General features: G+C 39.4%; 1 protein-coding gene across 1 annotated transcript in view; it reads right to left on the bottom strand.

Moving 5' to 3' along the window:
• Window positions 1–725: 725 nt before the first annotated feature.
• Window positions 726–16,556, bottom strand: part of CPVL (carboxypeptidase vitellogenic like) — a 113,989-nt gene continuing 98,158 nt past the window's right edge. The window contains exon 13 of the mRNA XM_063450699.1: window positions 726–1,057. Within this exon, the coding sequence (XP_063306769.1) occupies window positions 953–1,057 (105 nt within the window). The 3' untranslated portion in view covers window positions 726–952. The remainder of the gene's footprint in view (window positions 1,058–16,556) is intronic.

The raw sequence follows: 16,556 nt of genomic DNA, 5'->3' as shown, positions 1-16,556 counted from the left end.
CATGCAGTGACATTACGTGATTAGATTCTGGATTGTTGAGTAACAAAGTTGCCCTCAATTACTCACTAATGACTGTATGCCAGCAGGGGTGTGTTATGACACACAAACCCACTTTCTAATGTACACTGACCTCATTTTATTTCAATTTCTGCTTCAATATATAATAGATCGAATTTGAAACCAATGATGAAAGTGCATATAAGTCATAAAACTGACTCACAACCTGATATTTATATGAATGAGTAAATAAACAAAAAACTAAATGTATTACTATAAAATTTTTTAGACATTTTCGTATTGAACTCAGATTTGACATGTGCTCACACACCTTTGTAAAAGTCTTTATTGGAATACCCATTTTAATGAAAAAAGACAACATACCTTCCAACAGTGAGTTGCATAAACTCAGGATGTGGTCCTAGTGAGTGCTTGACACTCCAGAAGAGGTATGTGTTTAACTGTCATGCATGCTAGATTGATAGACCGTCTTGGCATGTAGTCATCCAATGAGATTAAGTGGTCTGGGTCCTATAGTGTCATTTTAAGAATCACATACAAAATACTTTACGCTTCTAACACCCCCCCAATAAATACATTTATATCCGATCGTGGAAAAAACGGTCACAGAGATTACATTTTGTGTTGCTATGTTATTAGTTTAAACCTATAAGAGCCATGTTTATTATGTGTATGTTTTGCTTAAAGAATACAAAATACATATGGTATATTACGAAACAAAATGTTTTTATTTTTTCCCTCATTCACAATGATCATGAAATATAGAATAGCTATCCCCTCTGCTCCCCAAAATAGCAAGTAAATAAGAGATTGCGCGATTAACCATTATGCACCAGGAGACCTTCGCAGCGTGCGGATGGTTAAACATGACATTTCATTTCTGAAGCGGCTATGCTGACAAAAATCAGCCAAGGACATGTGTTTCCCCTTCCCATTAGCATGTCAAGGATTTACAGTTTCTTATAAATCTATCAATCATCACAAACGATCTTTCAGGCTGGTCATAGGGAAGAATATGGCCGCCGCCTCTCACAATTACCTGAAACCAAAAGAAAAAGTTTAAGTATAAATTCTTAATTCAGTAAAAAGCAAAAAACTTAATTTTTTTTTTATTTTTTTAAATGGGAAAGTGGTAAATACATTTTTTTATAAAAAAAAAAAAAAACACCCAAAAAAACACCTAAACAAAAACAAACAACTTAACAAAACAACTAAACCTTTCATCTTTAAGATACACAAGCAATTCCATCTGAATAATGTTTTGATACAGGCTAGTAAGATCGCTCCAGATGCTGAATTTCAAAGTATGTACGCAGTACGCATGTGGTTGATGCCAGTATTTATTATTACTGTAGCACATGTAAACATTGCAAAGACAAAAGTAGGAAAGTTTAGGATAGGATTATAAGTTTGTACTGAACTCCAATTTGACAGCAGTCCTAAACCTGTATTTAAGAACCCCAAGAATCCCAGCAGAGACTGACAGATTACACACTTAAAAGTACATTCAGTAACCCTGGAATGTTCATGGATGGGAGCAGTCATAAACCTAGTCCCTACATGAAGGGTCTACACAGCATTTACGCCTTTAGCAAAGAATGTTTTAGAAATTAGAATTGCTATTATACTGTAAGAGACACCAGACAGCCTGATTGTAAATTTACTTTTAACATATCAACCAAGGGCTATTGTGGGTGCAGCACTAACTCATGTTTACAATTCACACTTCATTTTTAGTATTGTTTATTCTATTCATACACGCACACACACACACACACACACAATTACATTTATAGCACCAACATATTCTACAGCACTGTAAATTAAGAGTTAAAGAATTGTGGATTTTTTATTAAACAAAATACAGTACTAGCCTTTTGTTGCATTTAAACAGCTGGATCTAGGGGTTTGGACCAATGCGATAGAAGGGAAACATATATAGATGACCAACTAGATGACCTCCATTTGTCTAAATATACATAGGGATTAAGGAGAAAGCGCAAGTAACATTTTCTTTTCTTTGGTTTTTACTATATATTGGGGCTGATGTGTATTGTAGTCGTTGCTGCTGGTCCAGCAATAATGGGACTAAGCGCAGGACTTCTTTTTTGTATTTATATATATATACATATATATTAAACGCCCAATTTCATGCATTTTTTCACAAACTTCCCAAGATCTGAGCAAACACATTGAGACTCAACACCTGTGTGAAAATTAGCTGCAATTATTCTATTACAATAACATGTGCCTGACAGCTCCCAGCTGCAGTATCTCCCTGTTTGCAGGGTGGATACAGAGAGTAAGGCATGCAGCATGCAATTGAGAATTGTACACATACAGAACCGTTCACTCAAATCTTTATTTCAGTCTGCTTAAAAGTTAGCCGAGAATCATGGAAGTTCATCAACAGCTGTTGATCGGACTTCGATTTGGTCACCTTGACCCTATACACTTCTGTAGCTGATATTAGGACAGATTAAACATGCAAAAGTAATAAAAATCCGTATTCTATTCGCTTCAAAAACATGCAAAATGAATACAGTTATGTATGAACTCCTACTGTTCTGCTCTACAAACCGTTAGCAATGTCAGGCATACCTGAAGTACTGAGCATCTAAATCAGCGTTTCCCAAAAACAAAAATGGGGTTCCGCCGTAATATCGTCAACAGGGGCCGGGTTGGATGCTGCGGCCCTTTAAGAGCACGAGCACTTGTAATATAAGCCGTCTGGGAGGAAGTGATAGCAGACCACTTCCTCCCAGCTTCCCAGAGTTACTTCAGCATGGCAGGAAGGGAGGGAGGAGGCTGGATATGGCCGCCCAGACAGGCAGCAGCATGGATGGCAGATGAGAGGCTGGAGTCGAGTGAGTTGCTGCATGCAAACTCCCATCAGCCTGTATGTATCTGTGTGTGTATGTGTCATGTGTCACAAGGTGTGTGTTTGTGTATATCAGTGTGTTTGTATGTGCCAGTATTTGTGGGTCAAGGTGTGTATGTCAGTAGGTGTGCATTGGGGTGTTTGGATGTGCCAGTGTGCGTGTGTCAAGGTCTGTACAAGTGTCCAGATGTGGATCTTTGTGTATGTATATATGAATTTGTGTTTATGCGTGTGTGTGAATGTGTGTTTAGGTATGTATGGATGTATGTGGCAGTATATGTGCATACATCTCAGCAATCAAACACCATCACAACATGCAAACACACCCCTGCAAACTCAAACGTTACATACAAAAAACACACCTGAATTCAAATTCCAAAATTATATATAAACACTCAAACACCAATACTACACACAAATGTACATCCGCCTTGAAAAAAAGCAAACACTACATCCAAACCCCACAGGCTTCAGATAAGAAGATGAACCCCACAGGCTTCAGATAACAGGAAGAAAGAAGAAGTGTCTTGGGGTTTTCAAGCGCTGATGTCATGATGGGAGGGATATGTGTTACACTGTTCATTAGGTTTTACGCTTAATTTTTTCTTTGCTGCTGTGGGAGTAAAGAAAGAGTGAAATGCACAATATGAGCCTCCTTGTCTTGAAATAAAGATCGCAATATTAAACTAGCTATGTCCCAAATGTTAAATTAAACTTACTTTTTCACTTTGTATTTTAGTATGTGTTTAAACAGATCAAATTTAAAAATAGAAACAGACACAAAAAAAAACCAAACAAACCCCAAAACAAAACGAAGACAAATTACATTACTCCCTCCCCCGACTGAAGGTCAAAGTTGAAATGGAAGGCTTATAAAGTTTTGCCTCTAACACCTTTGCTGAAACAGGCTGCATTGAAGGTAATCAGCATTTGCAGAACTTTTATGTGCAAAGCCAGCCTATAAAATCCCAAAACACAAAGGTTAGCTTAATTGTAAGCAAGCAGATGTGCACCATTGACCCATTCAATCTTCACTAGCATTGTCTGAGAGGAGGAAGCAACATCTGCCAGCAAAATGTACTGATCTCACACCAACATTTAATTTCTAACAAACAACAGAGGTGAACACCAGCTCTGGAGCCAAGGTCTATTAACTGGGATACACATTTCCTGTCTGACCCAAGTGTGAAGAGGTCACAGGAAGAAAGCCACATGGACATCAATTTAAGGACAACCGAATAAGTAAATAAAGTAAAGGTGTGAAATACGAAATAAAAAGATAATTTTTTTGCAAAAAATAAATAAATAAAAGATTAAAGCTCAAAGACGCATGTATGTTTGGTGGGGAAGTTCCAAATATGAAAATGAGCATTTTGCATTTTAATTAATAGAAAATAAATAAAATGGAGGCAAGGATATCACCATGAACAGTTTGGAACTTCATTTCTTGGGTGCATACTCAAACCTACAAAACATGCAGTAAACGAAAAAACAAACAAACAAACAAACAAAAAAAAAAACGAGGATCAATATACTGGAAACATTTGCAAATTCATTTTGCCTAAAAGTATTTCCTCAGATACCAATTTACCACAATTTTTGGTTTAGTATATAAACCCGTGTGTTCATGATGCTGCAACCAGAGCAAATCTGGCATTTTAAAGGAAATGCTGGTGAAAAAATATTTTAGGATTTATAAAAAAATACTAAAAAATAATAAATTGACTTCTTGCATTAGCAGTTCCTAATCAGTCATGTTTAAACATGACAGGCTTTAATCCACCTCTAGTGTCTGACGGTCTTGGAATCAGATGATGCTAGTGTAGCATTTGTAGCATGTCCCCCTCTTCTCGACCCGTTAAGTGAAAACATTGCCTTTCAGCAGGAACAGAAATATTTACATTACAGGGTTTAACCCCTTAAGGACACATGACATGTATGACATGTCACGATTCCCTTTTATTCCAGAAGTTTGGTCCTTAAGGGGTTAAATGTCTTGTGGCTCACATAGGCCATCTGACTACCACAATATTTTGCTGCGCATGCGTACTTGCCTCCCAATTCTTTTCTATGAGAAAGCATTGAATTGGGCGAGATCATCAAGCTTGATTAACTCAGCCAAAGAGGGGAGCCCAGACGCAGATAATGCAATGCAGCATTGGATAAAACATCAAACTACTAAATGGCTACTAGGGCACTATAGACTTTGGAATACACCTTATCTCCCAAGATTTCAAATGGACAAAGAGGGGCACTTTAATTGTAGGGGTGGAGATGTGGTCAGGAGTATTATTGTTGTGGAGGGGTTATACACTCAGACACCACAATATAGAGCTCCTAGAAAAGAGGGATTTGGGCCCAAAATAGGGAGCGTGCCTTCTAAATAGGGAAGCTTGGGAGGTATAAGTACACATCTGCATTTCTAATGCTACAGTGTTCTTTTAAATGCTCTTTCCCTGGTGAACTGTACAGAAGCCTGAAAGGTTCATTGTGTACAGTGGCAGTGCAACAAGTGCTACTGGAGAAAAGGACACAGGAGCTCTGAGGTTCCGACAGTCGGCCATGTATTTGATTCCACAGAGCTAAAAACTGGGTCAGTAAAGAAACGGGCAAGGACAACAGAGTACAGACCATCAAAGAGAATCTCTAGAACGTCTTTAAAATTTATACCATGAATATACCTTTAAAAACCACCTCAGATTTGTGTTGACTTTCCCCATGACATGCTTAGACAAGGCAAAGATTGCAAATTAAGAAGTAAAAAAGAAAACATTGTTTCCTTCAGCTCTCTTCTGCATTCCTCCTTTATACCCACTGCCAGGTGCAAAGTACAGCTACGATGGAGGCGCCTAGATAAACGGGCGTGAATTTTTACATTAACTTTATTTTTTGTTACACCCCCACACATTAGTAAGCATTACACATTAGTAAACATAATATTGCACATTAGTAATATTACACATTAGTAAACAATATTGCACATTAGTAATATTACACATTAGTAAACATAATATTGCAAATCCTGTGAAGTGAGTTTTCTTTAAAGGGACACTATAGTCACCAAAAAAAAGTTGAGCTTAATGAAATTGTTTTCGTGTACAGATAACATAACATAATAATGCCTCCGCAGTCTCACTGCTCAATTCTCTGCCATTTAGGAGTTAAATCAGTTTTGTTTCTGCTTATGCAGCCGTAGCCACACCTCCCACACCTCCCCTGGTTTTGAGTGAGAGACTGCACGGAAAAATGGTTTATTTTTCAATCAGATGTTAACTTACTTTTAAAAGGATTTTATCTCCTATTCTGTAAATTGAACTTTAATCACACACGAGGCTCCTGCAGGGTCTAGTAAACTAATGAGAATGCAAGAGATAAGATTTTTTTTAAATAAACTGAATTTGCAATAAAGGGGATGTAAACATTAGAGCAGGGTTGCTGAACTACAACTCCCATGATTCCCTGGCTATCTGTTTCATTGAAAGAATCATGGGAGTTGTAGTTCAGCAACATCTGGAGGGCCGCAGGTTGGACAGCCTTGCATTAGAGGTCTCTTTACAGGAATTGTTTAAGAAGGCTGTGTAACTCACATGCAGGGAGGTGTGACTAGGACTGCATAAACAGAGTGATTTAATACCTAAACTGAGCAATGAGATAGCAGGTGCATGATCTATACACCAAAACGGCTTCATTTAGCTAGAGCAGTGGTAGTCAACCTTTTTCTAACTACCGCCCACTAATGCATCTTTTTGGTTGAAAAAATTTCCTTACCGCCCACCAGTTTTCGCGCAAGTGCGGAATATTTTTTTCGAAAGGAGGGTGTTTTAAAAAAAATAAATGTACGTACATTTATCTTTTTATTTGCAATTAATGCATGTTTATAATGTTTTTAACTTTATAAAAAGTTTAATGAGAAAACAATAAAGTAAATTGAAATTACCTTTACTAGTGATTAATGAGATCCTTGAGGTTGTAAGGAACAAACGAAGGTCTCCTCTTTCGGTGATATTCAGACGACTTCTCTGTTTGCGCATAATATGATTTGTCATCTGTGCGTCAGCTCCCCTCTTCTCCCTCCTCAATTCCCCTCCCCACCTTTTTTCCCCCCTTTTTTTAACCTTCCTTATAGCAATGCCCAGTAGGAAGGCTGAGCTAGGTATCCCACTATAACAGACTGGCACACATACATACAGACATACAGACACACATACAGACAGACAGGCACACACACACACACAAAGACATACATACAAAGACACATACACATACAGACAGACACAAGAAACAGACACATACATACACACATATATACAGACAGACACACACACGACACATACATACACACATATATACAGACAGACACACACACACGACACATACAAAGACATACATACAAAGACACACACACACACACAAAGACATACATACAAAGACACACACACACAAAGACATACATACAAAGACACACACACAAGACATACATACAAAGACACACACACAAGACATACATACAAAGACACACACACACAAGACATACATACAAAGACACACACACACACACAAAACATACAAACACACAAGACATGCATACAAAGACACACACACGACATACATACAAAGACAAGACACACATATATACAGACATACACACAGACACAAACAAGACATACATACAAAGACAAGACACATGTATACAGACATACACACACACAAGACACATACATAAGACACACACAGGACATACATACAAAGACAAGACACACATATATACAGACATACACACACACACACACACACAAGACACATACATAAGACACACATACAGACACACACACAAGACATACATACAAACACAAGACACATGTATACAGACATACACACAAGACACATACATAAGACACACACAAGACATACATACAAAGACAAGACACACATATATACAGACACACACAAGACATACATACAAAGACAAGACACATGTATACAGACATACACACACAAGACATACATACAGACAGACACACACAAGACATACATACAAAGACACATACACAAACAAACACACATTATATTTAAGTCACCCTCCTGTTTCCTACCTTTAAGGTGCAGGAGGGGTTCCCACTCTGACTCCCTCCTCCTCCTTCCTCCCGCGCGGCTCTCTGTATGCTGGGAGGAGTGACCGGGGAATCACTTCCTCCCAGCAGATTTGATGTCATCACAGGGGGCCCGGTCGCGCTGTTAAAGCGCCCAGCGCTGACCGGGCCCCCTCACAATCCACATCCATCGGGTGGCCCTGACAGCATGGGCCACCCGATGGACCCCTCCATATGCGGCCCCGGCGGTTTGCCGCCGGGGCCGCAAGTGGTGATGGCGGTACCCAGTCACAGTGGTACCGCCGGCTCGCGCCCGCCCGCCTGCCCAATTTATAAAAAAAAAATTGAAAATCCCCACCGCCCACCTGGAATCCTAAAACGCCCACTAGTGGGCGGTAGGGACCAGGTTGACGACCCATGAGCTAGAGTTATTTTAGGGACTACAGTGTCCCTTTAATTAACGCTGTCCTTGGAAACTCCTGAGTGATGCAGAAGCCAGGTTTATTACAGTGTATTTGTCTTTATGTTACTAAATGGCTACAAAACCATTTGTTAATTGTTTGTGATTGAATGTTATATATACACACATACACATCTTGTTTCAAACTGTATGTAACATTCTAAAACACAATCAGCTAGCTTCTAATTTTTATTTTTTTAACCTGCAAGGCGGAGGTTCAAAGCAGGCATATTTCTGGCATACAGATATAATAAACGTACAAAGATAATGAAAATCATGTTCTAAAGTACAGCAATTTGTTTTCACTTAGTTTGTGGAGAAATAGGAGAACAGCCTCACACTGGTAAAAGTACATAGGGTCTCTGCCAATGGCACATTACATGTACACATGGTAACAATATTAAAGAAAGCTCTTCAAGCAAGATGCTTAAAATAGGCACTGATGTATTTAACGTTAGGTGGTCCTTCTATTTATACTACATAATAATACAGATTAAATGATCCGCTTTAAAAATAAAATACATTTAATGTTATCCATTCAGAGAATTGATCCTTTATGTGGAATAACAAAACATGGGATTCTAGTTGAGAGAGAAAGAGACTCTCTCAATACTTATATTTGGGAAACTTCTTCTTAACATAGAAACATAGAATGTGACAGCAGATAAAAACCATTCGGCCCATCTAGTCTGCCCAATTTTCTAAATACTTTCATTAGTCCCTGGCCTTATCTTATAGTTAGGATAGCCTTATGCCTATCCCACGCATGCTTAAACTCCTTCACTGTGTTAACCTCTACCACTTCAGCTTGAAGGCTATTCCATGCATCCACTACCCTCTCCGTAAAGTAATACTTCCGGATATATATATATATATATATATATATATATATATATATATATATATATATATATATATATATATATAAATATATATATTTTTTTTTTTTTTTTTTTTTGCAGTGCATTCGATAACAGTAATGTAATTTGGCCGAGCAAAGGTGTACAGAAATGATTGTAAAGCATTAGGTTACAGGTGCTTGGCTTTTGCAAACAGCGCACTATTTTTTTTTTGGTAAAACAATCATAACAGACATTTACATGTCAGTGGTGCGTGTTTGTGGGCATACATGTGAGGGTTGTAGGACTTGACATGTGGCTTGGAGTAATGTGCTTTGTGCAGCAGGAGGTTGGGGGGGCCTGTGTGACCCGAATGTGTCAGGAGGGTTCGTGTCGGTCATCCAGGTTTCTTTATGACACCGGTTATTGTGGGCGTTGTACCCGTCTAACATAGGTGTCTAAGCTTGTGCCGGGGCTTAATTTGTGTGCTAGTTACGTGTGATATATACAGATAGTGGGTACCCCTAACCAAGAGGGCTTCGGGGGGGGGGATGAGTGGACTCATGGCGTACCGCCACTCTGGCTTGCTGTTGTAGCTGTGTAAGAGCTGGTGTGCCATCTCCCAGGGGAGCTGCCTTCTGTTGGGCTTACCCATTAGTGTGCTGCAATGTCTATGGGCCTTTGTGCGCAGTGTTTAAAAATAGGAGGAGAAACTATAACGATAACTTATTGGGGAGGAAAATAAAACATTTGTTGCATAGGACGAACTTGGTGTGGGAACAGTATTAGGGAACGTGAGAGCCTCTGTCAGCTGTTACAGTTCAGGTCACGTGAGAGTTAGAGGTGCCTGCTCTTGGGGCGAATGGTGTAACCGTCGCCGGGTCCCAAGTTGTCGGTCCGGTTGCGGCTGGTTGAGCTGGTGTCTGCGATGTGAGGCCCATGGTTGTCAATATTGCAGGGATTTCTTCATGGGATCGTATTACATGGTTCGTTCCGTTCCTGGTTACCTGCAGGGTGCCCAGGGGTCCCCATCTAGAGGGTATTCCGGCAGTTCGTTGTTGAGTTGTAAGGGGAGTCATGGTCTTGCGCCACTGCAGTGTAGCTTTAGATAAATCTTGGTAAAACAAGAGGTCGGAGTTCTCAAATTGTACCGGAGCTTTTCCCCACAGGGATGACAGAATGCAGTTTCGGTCTGCGTATGATATGCATTTCACGATGACATCCCGTGGCGTCACATTGGTACTTTGTGGGCTCCTGGCGATTCGGTAGACCCCATCTAGAGTCATCTTCTTGGCGGTCCCAGGTGGCAGTATGGTTGCCAATAGCCTCCGGATATAATGGGGCAATTCCTCCGCGGTTATTCCACGGACTTTAACGTGGGTGCGGCGGTGGCGGTCCTCCAGTGCTGTCAGTTGCATAAGCATAGAGTGCTGAGTACTTTGGAGCTGGTGGACCGCGTCTCCAAGCGTAGTGACCGCTGCTTGTACCTCACATATAGTGCCTTCTGTGGCCTGTACCCTGGTGGCGACTGACTGGATCTCCCTTTGTGCTAGGGCCCTTTCAGCTGCAATCATGCTGTGCAGGTCTGTTAATAAGGCCTTGAGGTCGTCCTTTGTGGCTGGTGTTGATCCCCCTGTGAGCACCTGGGAAGGCTGTGTCATAGTCTCAGGTGTCTGGTTGGGCTCTGTTCCCTGGGCCTCCTGTGATTGCTGGGATGAGGCTGCGTCTGGATTTTCCCCTGTCTGGCCTGCTTTGCCTTGTTGGGGTTTTTGGAGCATAGCTCCGATGTCCCTACCTTCAGGCTTCTGGGAACGTCGGCCCATGGTGTATTCTGAAGGTGGAGGAGGTGAGTATTGAGTATTCCCGGGTGTTCTGTATGCTAGTGAGCCGCCCAGGAGCGTCTCCAGGGAGAAGCGGGGCGGCTGAAGGTAGGCCGCGGCCTTGCGTTTCGGCGTGGTCGCCCTGTGGGATACGGTGCAGCGTTTCACCCTGTGTAGGATGGTGAGGTGCTCGTTATTGTGCGGCGTCGGTTTTGTACGGTATGTGCCGTTTAAGTTATTAGATGTCGGGAGCTGACAGACATGGCGTCCGTCTCGTCCCGCTAGCAAGCTCCGCCCCCACTTCCGGATATTTTTAAACCTTTGTCCCTCTAATTTAAGACCATGTCCTCTTGTTGTGGTAGTTTTTCTACTTTAAATATCTTCTCCTTTTCTTCACAATGATGTAATGTACTATTACTGATTTGTGTAAACTTAGGGACCTTTGTACACTTGTGGGGTTCTAACTTACTGTATTCTCTTAACGTCTACACACAGCAAAAGTTCCTGAGATCACTTTGGCTTCAGTTCTGTTCTAGAAATATACAAAATCATTACTTCATCCGTGTTTGGTAATCTAGGTCCCTTATTTATTTCCAGCGACAATCCTTTAGGACTTACAGTGAGGGAAAAAAGTATTTGATCCCCTACTTATTTTGAACGTTTGGCCACTGACAAAGAAATGATCAGTCTATAATTTTAATGGTAGATGTATTTTAACAATGAGAGACAGAATAACAAAAAAAAATCCAGAAAACCGCATGTCAAAAAAGTTATAAATTGATTTGCATGTTAATGAGTGAAATAAGTATTTGATCCCCTATCAAGCAGCAAGATGTCTGGCTCCCAGGTGTCTTTTATATACAGGTAAAGAGCTGAGATTAGGAGCACTCCTTTAACCCCTTAAGGACCAAACTTCTGGAATAAAAGGGAATCATGACGTGTCTCACACGTCATGTGTCCTTAAGGGGTTAAAAGACACCTGTCCACTGAAGCAATCAACCAGATTCCAAACTCTCCACCATGGCCAAGACCAAAGAGCCACCCAATGATGTCAGGGACAAGATTGTAGACCTACACAAGGCTGGAATGGGCTACAAGATCATCACCAAGCAGTTTGGTGAGACATTGACAACAGTTGGTGTGATTATCCGCAAATGGAAGAAACACAATATAACGGTCTGTCTCCCACGCTCTGGTGCTCCATGCAATATCACTGTATGGTCTTTTGTCAGAAGCAGTTTGTCTAAAATGATTTATTACTGTTCCATTGGCTTTGATATGATCCATCTTTGACAAATGAGGTCTTATCTTATACCAGTCACATTGAAAAAAAAAAAAAAAAAATGGAGAACCTGTGCCAGTACTTCTGTAAAAGCAATCTCAAGATATCCTTCCTGCTAAAACATATAAAAAAAAAAAATATGCTTGCTCCTGTTAACTACACAAAACTTAAATTACAAATAAAAAATAAAGGCTTTTGTTTGGATCTGTCATGATGCGAAAATGAGAACCAAGTCTGGTTTATGGCTTTCAATTGTACTGATGGCTTAAACAGATGTAAACGAGACAGACAGGTGGGATATTCAACTGCAGACACTGTACATAAAACAGAATGTGGCTGATTAAACAAGGTTTTGAGCAACAGATCAGATAAGATGTAAATGACTTTGCTTAGAGGGAAAGAGATAAAAGACATTCAAACAGTCAGTGTGTACTGTAAACCTTCCAAAATGACTGATGGAATAAAATAGCACTGTTCGTTTATTTTCTATTTGCAGTAAACACAATGCTTTGCATTGTTGTGAGTATGTGTGTGTGTGAGAGTATGTGTGTGTGTGTGTGTGTAACATTTGGATACAACTGAAAAGGGATAAACACTGCATGATGATCTAACAAGAAAAGTACTTCTGGCCAACAGAAAGCAGAGTCTGCTTGCTCTATATTTACATATGTTGTTCATTAGAAGTTGAAGAAATATGTGTTTGAGTTGAATGGTTTTCTTTGCTTTTTACTGCCATCCTTTGAGAATTTTGCCATTCCTCATTTCTAGAATATATAAACCCCGTTCAAATGCAGTAAAAAGAAACTTCTAAATACTAGTATGGATTGCTGTGGGTCACACATACATTCGCGTATTAAGCTGTGATGGGACTATTTAACCTCTGGCGTTCTATATATCTATATCAGCTGTATACAAGAAATGCATAATTGCACAACTCCCTGCACCCCACTGCTTAACCACCCTAGCTGTAAATTGAAATAACTATCTCTATTCCTTAGGCCTAATTCCACAAACCAACTGAAACAAAGCCACAAAGGAAACAAAGGAAACTAGTCTCAGACATGCAGACTTATAATAAAAAAAAATGATAAAAAAAAAAGAAGTAAATTAAAAATTGATGTGTCAGGGAAAATCTGATATTGGATTTGCCAGCCAGCCATAGCTGCCATAAGGCTGAGTGCTGCAGCTCTCTCGCATGGCTGTAAGCAGTCTTGCATAGCCATGATTTTATGCTAGTTAGTCTTCCCTTCTCCGTGGGCCACCATTGGCAGCCTTTACAGCAAAAGGAGTAATGAGGTGCTGGACTGCCTAATGTTACATATCCTGGAGCTAAGCGGTTTGATCTATAAAATGTAACTGGACACTTCGGAGAGTGGGATTTGTGAATACGGAGGAAATCATGCTGGAGAGAGCACGGTTTCAGATATTTCTTTACTTGTATTGAGCTGCTTTCAAACTTGCAGAAAAACTGCAGCGTTAATCCATAAACTGGTAACTGTCTATGTCGTCATGACATCCCATTCCACAATAAAAAAAACCCCAGAAAAACAAACACTCAAATGTACTCACTGTAGGGCTGTATAGAACTACCAAAGCTAAATATGTCTAACATTCCATTTTGGAGTAGAGTGAAAAGGGAATGCGATGATGGCATAGAGTAGCATTTGGTCAACATGTTTAAATAGATTATATGCTTCCCCCATGTGCACATTGCGGTTACCTGGTAAGCTAGGGTGATTTGTAGTTTTATTTTTACTATGATTGTAAATAAAAGGGTAGACATACACATGTATAAAAACATTTTTTTATTTTTTAATTTAGGATGAAAATTTAAAGAAGAAATTTGATGATAAAGGCTTCCCTGGCTCTTCATTGTAAAACAAATACTCTTTTCCATAAGCATATAAAGTGGTAGGAAAAAGGAACAAAGCAAATGGAGTCTAGGATTGTTCCTGCTACTTTACTCACCTTCACATTGCTGAAGATAAAGGACTATCCAAATGGGAGAATCCCTGGGCACCATTTTCAATATAGCAGTGGGTGTAAGTTTTGGAGTGCATGTTTAAATCAATGCTTTCCCATGGGCCTTCCACATCACTTTATCAGAAGCACCTCTAGTGGCTGTTCGGATGAAACGCATAGTTGCTGTTGGAATGCTATTCCTGCACTGTTCAGCTGATATCCAGTTATTTGCCCCCATAGGAATTGCTTCCACGGGGCTGTGATTTCTATTTGTACTTGCCTATCTGGGAGATAAACTTACCACTAGTACTTTTTGAGCCGTTCTTTGGGACGGTTATTGCTCATCTGCCTTGGCTTTTATGCAGAGATACGTCCACTGGATTTTATACTGATACCATTGTGACATTCCTGCACTAATAGGATCTGCTTTATTCAGAGACCAGTGTGATCATTATGCATTTATAGGATCTGCCTTCACTCTGATATTACTGGTTTGGCAATATCCACGCTGTTAATCTCATTTATAAGGTATCCCAAAAAAATAGATAAAAATTTATAATTATTCTACCATTTAACCAACAAGATTAATTTTCTCTGAACAAACTGACTATATTGATGCGACTATATTGCATGCTATTAGTGTACATCCATAACTGCATTTTATGAATTGTGTATATTTCTCCATTTTATAGTTTTTTAAAATTTTTAATCAACTTGATTTTTTAAAATAGGTTAAATAGGTACATTGTATTTAGCAAGTACTATTTCATAAATCAGTCTGTTGACTTCTAATCCATGCTCTGACTTTATAGACAGCAGGCTGCAGTTGTCCAACATGGTTTAACCATTGGAATTTCCTAAAGCATTTCTTGAAGTCAATATGACACCTATTTAGAACTAAGGAACCTTCATATTGTACAGTAGAACATTTACATACCGTACTTGACTGAAAATGTAAGTATGAATAAACTGTACAGCTGCAAAGCATCAAACTGAAGAAAAAAAAAAACACGACATTTTCCATGGCTGTTTAGAATGCGTTTAAATGCAGTTATGGGACACTTCTGATTAATAAATCATGCAGATCTGCAATGGGAGTGGGTGTTCAGATTCCCTTTCACAGAAAATGATTTTTCCATCGCAACAGACTTTTCAAGAACTTGGGAAGTGTCCATCACAAAATTGGAGGTCGTGGACAGGAGATATCCAATTAAAGGTTTACACACTATTCCCTTTCTGCAACACATTTAATATCTAAAGAATTATTTAGGCTAGGTTCCCCATATGGTAAAGACATGGACAGAGGTGCTCTTCTTGGTTACCTCTGAATCCATTGATTGTTTGTTTTAGAGCATTCCAAATAAGAAGTATGAAGGTTGGCTTGGAAGAAATGGTCTTCTGGGGTGATTTGACATAAAGTGTTTGGGCCGCAATACCCCAGCCCTATATAAATCATCTCTGGCCACAAGAGATTTTAAAGGTTGGAAACCAGTAATTCCTGCTCAAAGCATGGTGACCCACTGCTTTAAGCAAAATCCCCCCTCCCTCAACATTTTAAATTAAAGGAAAGAGGAGATTATTTTTGTAGTGGGTTACAGTGCAGAATATCCTAATAAATGTATTAAAAAAATAAAATTACAATTGGCATATAAGAAAATAATAATAAAAGGGACCGTCCAATCTAAATAACTATTGTAGCTCAAACAAATAAAGAAGGGGGTAAACTATTCAAAGGGTGGACCTCCCACAAAGAATTAAAAGGGCAGCAGAATTAACGTTTATATGGACAGTCTTTTAATATATCTTTAAATGGCCAAGTAATATACTGGTGCAAAAGATTCAAAGCTAGTAAAAAGTGGCGGGAAGGGACAAATGTATAAACCCAACTTTATATTTCCATAAAGGTGTAATTTGTTCTTTTTACACTAGTGGAATATAGAATTGTAAAGGGCAAGAGAATAAGAAAAATAAAAACTATACATCTACGTCAATATAAAACAGGTTTAACCCCTTAAGGACCAAACTTCTGAAATAAAAGGGAATCATGACATGTCACACATGTCATGTGTCCTTAAGGGGTTAAAGAACCACTGGGCACCATAACTTATTTTAGAAGTAGTCATGGTGTTATGAGGTCCCTGGGTGCAGTCTTACCTCAATGGGTTTAGCCTTTAAATAATTTAACCCCACAATTTTTAATCTGG

The sequence above is a fragment of the Pelobates fuscus genome, chromosome 4 (genome assembly GCF_036172605.1).
Source record: "Pelobates fuscus isolate aPelFus1 chromosome 4, aPelFus1.pri, whole genome shotgun sequence".
NCBI classification, from domain to species: Eukaryota; Metazoa; Chordata; class Amphibia; order Anura; family Pelobatidae; genus Pelobates; species Pelobates fuscus.
Note: the sequence above shows the minus strand (reverse complement) of the source record. Positions and strands in the feature narration are given on the sequence as shown.